Source organism: Quercus suber, unplaced genomic scaffold (assembly GCF_002906115.3).
Source record: "Quercus suber isolate HL8 unplaced genomic scaffold, Cork oak 2.0 scaffold_83, whole genome shotgun sequence".
Lineage (NCBI taxonomy): Eukaryota > Viridiplantae > Streptophyta > Magnoliopsida > Fagales > Fagaceae > Quercus > Quercus suber.
Window position 1 is genome coordinate 267,213 of NW_027069548.1, and position 5,474 is coordinate 272,686.

At 32.8% G+C, this 5,474-nt stretch overlaps 1 protein-coding gene across 1 annotated transcript; it reads right to left on the minus strand.

Moving 5' to 3' along the window:
- Positions 1-1,842: 1,842 nt before the first annotated feature.
- Positions 1,843-5,474, minus strand: LOC112032915 (O-methyltransferase 1, chloroplastic). Its single transcript, XM_024065677.2, has 7 exons — positions 5,011-5,474; positions 4,468-4,619; positions 4,265-4,385; positions 3,853-3,977; positions 3,611-3,739; positions 3,353-3,517; positions 1,843-2,356 (listed from the first exon to the last, which is right to left on the minus strand). The coding sequence occupies exons 1-7, from the start codon at positions 5,189-5,191 to the stop codon at positions 2,285-2,287; spliced, it is 945 nt and encodes a 314-aa protein (XP_023921445.1). The 5' UTR covers positions 5,192-5,474; the 3' UTR covers positions 1,843-2,284.

Here is a 5,474-nt window from a genome sequence, read left to right on the forward strand (position 1 = left end):
CCAAATCATCTGTCTCAACAAGAAAATGTATAGTTCTAAAAAAAGATCCTATTGCTTTGAAAAATGCACAAATTTCTATAATGACCCGGTTTGGATAGCACTTTAAATCACTCAAAGTCGCGTTGTGTTGTCTTGTTTTTTTTTTTTTTTTTAGCAGTCGGATTTATTGACTTTTGTGAGAAAAAGCATTGTGCATGTACTGTGTGTACTGTTTATGTACTGTTTATGCACTGTTTACACATTAAAAATATTAAAAGTGGGTCTCACTGTACTATTCATATATTTAAAAATTATTTTGTTACAGTGTTTTCAGCAATAATCAGTTTTTAGCAACTTTCAGCAACAATAATTACTATCCAAACAGACCTAATGTCAAAAACAAATTACCTTAACGTAAAGACTAAATAAATAGAGGCCGAAGGTTGACTCTTTGGTGACCAGACTAGTCCTGGGCATTCACAGGTGTTTTTAGCGGATTTGCAGTCTTCTCTCTTTGTAGATGCAAATATTAAATTTAAAATAAATAAAAAAATTGAATACGTGATTTTTGTATATATAAAAGTGATTTTCAGTGGGTTTGTATTTCGTAGCTGTAAGGCATGACGGGATAGTCTTAACTTTTATGATGTGTGAGTTCAAAAAGGCTGGGTTTGGGTTTGAGGGGGATTAAGAATTGCATGATATTGTTCCGGTGTTATTTATTATTTTTTTTGGATAATCTAAGTCTATTGTTTTCAAACAAGAAATGAAGAAATCAGATTTTCTAATCTTCAAAAAAAGAAAAGATATATGTCTGTCTTATGATTTTTTAATTTACTTGGATATAAAACTTGTTGTCTTGATATCCTCATGGAGTAAAGGGACAATTTATGCACCACAACAAAAAATAATTGAGACATTTAGTACCCGTTTGGATATTGATGAAAAGGCTAGCGTCTGCGTCTGCATTTTTTTTTTTTTTTTTTGAGAAGTGCATTTCTGTGGCTTTTATGCTTTTCCAATGCATCCTGTGCACTGTTCACCGGACTCACAAATCTCTTTTTTTCAGCAAAACTTTAATTAAAAATGGGTTTTACGATATTATTCAAACATTTAAAAATATTTTTGCTACATTGTTTTCAATTTTCAGCAAAATAAACGGTATCCAAACACACCTTTAATAGTAAATAGTCGCAAATCAAAGTGATAATTAAAAAAATATAATGTAAAATTTGTAGGTTAAATAGTGCATGTATTATTTAAACGTATTTTAGATTTTTATAATTTTTATATAATGAAACATATAATATATTTTGTTCAACAATATGTGTGTGTGTGTGTGTATTGTTCTAATAAGTATTGTTGTTTCCTCAAAAAAAAATATTGTTTTATATAATGGAAAAGATGTTATTAAAAAAACTTTTTTTTAATATACCATAATTGGTTGACTAATTTGAATATGTACACCCCATCCAAGAATATTGAAAAAAAAATGTACACTCCCATTCTATAGAATACATGTAGCAGCATGCTATATTAAGTTTAGAATTGTAACATTTTTTTTTCTTTCCAAATGTCGGTATAATGTCTATATATTATTAAACTTAAATTATAAGGTAATCTTGTTAATATTTATTATTATTATTATTTAGGGTTTATATCTCTAATTTATAATATCTATTTTGTTTGTATATTTTAGCCCAAAACTAAAGAGTTTGGCCAAAATAAAATTTCATACTTTTCAATCCAAAAATTAAGAAGGAAAAAAATTTTGAATTTTGAGCCCAAAACTTAAAAAAAAAAAAAAAAAAAAACAACAACAACAACAACTACAAATCCTAATTAGTCTCCAATGAACCCAAATAGACCAAATGAACCAAAATGCTATATTTATATGGCTTAACAAGAGTGTAGCAACAATAAACTTTTTGGAGCAAAATATAGAACAATGTGCTATATTCCCAATACCATATATTTTTAACTTCTTTTGGTCATCATGAATGAAACTATGTATGTATTACATGACGCACCTGGTGTATATAGGATGACACCTATGTTCTACATCATTCCCTAACTCTTGCATTCTTGCATTATTGTGCATTTGTGCTTGCATCTCTCCTTTGGCATTAGAGATCATTATTTCCATTAATGATCCAGTGGACTTTGAGGTTTGAACCAGAGTCCACCACCTCGGGGGAGCCACACATTGAAATATGTACAATAAGGTGGCTGAATCCATGACAGAAAAAGGTTAAAAAAAAAAAAGGAACGTTATTGTTGTCTAACAAAACATTATCTACACTTCTTAGAGCTCTTCGAACCCATCTTCATCCCCTTGTTCCTCCAACCTCTGAAATTCTCTCCAAAAAGTTCTCATCTGAAAAGAAATATGTAAATTCATTAGATAACTCAACCCATTATATTTTTCATAAGTAGCCTATGCGTATAAATGTCAGTTGGCAAATCAAATTCATATTGCAAACTTGGTGTTCTTGAGAAGCCCCATATCCTTGCAACACTTCACAGCATACCATTTTAGGCATAAAAGAAATTATGATGTAGAAAATGAACTTTTCTTTCTCATATTAATGTAGCTATATTCTCTTTATTCGGTAGAGTTATAAAAAAATCATTAGATTTGTCACTGTCCCATGTCCAAAGAGGAAACCGGTGCAAAATTTTGATGTAGCTCTCATTTCCACATTGCTAATCCCCAAATAGAGCTGTCATGTTTGACACAACCCAGATTAGGCAGGCCAGTTTACCTAGGAATTAGAAGATCTAATTCAGTCATATACACATATGGGCTGCAGGAACAGTGCTTAAAGAATACAAAGCTGCAGTCCATCAGATTAGGAAAATTTTTATTCACAGAAATAAGAATGGGATCATGAAAACTTCAGACAATCAGGGGAAACAATAAAATGCAGTTAAAATTTCGGGAATAATTTGAGAAGATATTCAATAAAAATCAAAATGTTCAAAAAAAAAAAATCACTGGAAATAGGAGTGATGCTGGATATTACCAGTTTTACTACAATTTTTAGCTACAAATTGACATTGCCATTAATAGTGGTGCCAAGTTTGAAGTGTGTACTTGCATGAACTACGCGTCAAATTCATAGGGGTGGTGTTAGTGATACACGCGATTCGACACTCAGCAGCCACGTTAGTTTGTAACTATTTTGTAATAAAACATTTAGTATCCCAAGCATTTCTCCCTCAAATAATATGGCATTTTGAAATCACTATGCATAACAGGGCATTTCACAAAATGATTAGAAGAAAACTTCCACCGTTTCTTTTTATATGATCACCAGAAAACCACAATTATTATGCATCAAACCATAAATCGTTTAGTGTAAACAATTACCTGATCATCAGAAAGTCGTAATTGTTCTGCAGCAAACAGTATCTTATTGTAATGTCGTAATGCTAATTGCTTGTGTAAATCCCTTGCAACATCCTCAAAGCTAATCATGTCCGCCTTGAACCCATTGCTCATGAATAGTTTGTTCATCCATTGCCTCATAGTTGACTGCACAAAACACAAGAAGAGGGGTGGTATCTTTCGTAAGGAAGAGAAGAAAATAAAACCAAACTAAGTTTTATTCAGAGTACAACAATCTACCTTGGTTCCAAGTTCAGTTTGTGTCAACCAAGCTGGCATTTCTCCCAAGAAATAACATCCACTCATGGCCAAATTACTTGCAAGAACTAAAATATCCTCAAAATTGGCCAAAGTCATCACAGGAAACCCCTATAATTTCATAGAAAAATAATTATCTCACCTACTTAAGCAACTCAAATGTTTGTTTCTTGGTGAAAATGATAGTAAGTGGTTATTGATGTTGACTATAAATCTTTAATCACCTGGATGACCCATATACTTGGCCGATCACCAGTAAAACCTTTTGCACATAGGGTTTGCTGTATATCAAGGGACTCCATTGGAACATGAAAGAACAAGCAGTTTCTTGGAATTCTTGCCCCAATATCTAATGAATTTTAAGAAAGTTAGAACAAGTTGAATTGCCTTCTTTTGTTTCAAAAAATAAGCAAGGCATATCAAATAAACTTGATTTGCTGAGTTCACCGAGATTCAAGAATGACAGGAAGATATGCATGAAAAATTGTTATGCTTTTGCTGCAAACACTAATTTCGCAACTAGAACCAGAACCAGAAGACGTCACTAACAGTTTGATGTACTTACTACAATTAACACATGATTGTTAAATTGATTAAAAGATCATACACCACTTATATTGGTTAAACGACAAAAACCTTGAAGCTTCTGTGCTGCTCTTTTGAATACCCTTTCAGGGGATATATCAAATATCAAGGTTGAAGCCGGCCAACCAAGCCTATAAGGCCGAGTGTCCATGCCATCTGTAAACAAAACAACCTGCCCATACAAAAACAATCTCTATTAAACTTTGTCATGGTGAAAACTATCTAATTTCCTAGAATTTTAATTAATTAACTACCTGCTTAAATCCATCAATATGGTTCACTGTACGAAGCAACGCATCATCAATAAATCTTGTTGCAAGACAATAATGGTCTGAGTGTTGCTTGATATCCGTCTGAACAGGAGGAGGAACAAAACAACCCGCATATGTGTCTAGAAAAAGCGGGTCTGCATATGAAAACAACAATAACATTGATACCCCACTTCTTTAAAAAAAACATATTGCAATAAGAAAATTTATCTATTTGCTCCAAAAAAAAATGATCTTCATGTTAAAGTGCCCATAAACATGGTGTTATTTGCAATTCTTCTTTGCCCACTTGACACATATGTTAACTTTTCATTCAAAATCAATCCCAAGGATATATGGGTGCAAAAAGATTACAAAGAACCTGTGAGCTTTAGCCCAAATGGCCATTATAATCTAAAAAGAGATGAAGACCCCACAAAATTATAGAAACGACAAATAAGTGTTAATGAAGCTAATGCCATAAGACTACAATAACAATTTCTCTATTATGTGTTTGATAAAATGTCTCAGAGAAAGTTATGAGTTTACCAGGTCGATGGGTCTCCTGATAACGAAGAGAAGCAGAATTAATGGCGGCTTGGAGTAATGGGTCAGTGCTATCATCGAGTTTCGCTTTCAACCCGCTGACTTTCTTCTTGGAGGAGCATGTCAATGGTGGGCGTAAGATAGCAATGGCCGGTGGACGTGTGAAGCGCAATAAAGCTTCCATCTTTGTAAGAGTTCTGTATTGGGTATCTGAGTTTGAGAGCTCAAACAGATTAGAGCAAAGAAAGAAGCAGAGTGAAGAAAGCAGAGAAGGGAAAGAAAGTGAAAACAAATGAGAGAAAATTGTGTGGATTTTCCTGATTGATTGTTTCAGTTCTTTACAGAGTGAGATGTTTATTTATACAAACTGGTTAAAGAACGAGCTCATGATAGCCGTTGTAACAAACTACTAACCACCATAACGATTTTTAACTGACTTAACAGATACTTTAACCGTAAAGAGATAA

What these genes read in the sequence shown, in the direction of transcription:
- LOC112032915 (XM_024065677.2), bottom strand. Translation starts at nt 5,191, where the DNA reads ATGGAAGCTTTATTGCGCTTCACACGTCCACCGGCCATTGCTATCTTA. An exon ending in TCAGGAGACCCATCGACCTG is followed by an intron (nt 4,620 to 5,010) that starts GTAAACTCATAA and finishes TTTCATATGCAG; the next exon opens with ACCCGCTTTTTCTAGACACA. An exon ending in AAACTGAACTTGGAACCAAG is followed by an intron (nt 3,518 to 3,610) that starts GTAGATTGTTGT and finishes TGTTTTGTGCAG; the next exon opens with TCAACTATGAGGCAATGGAT.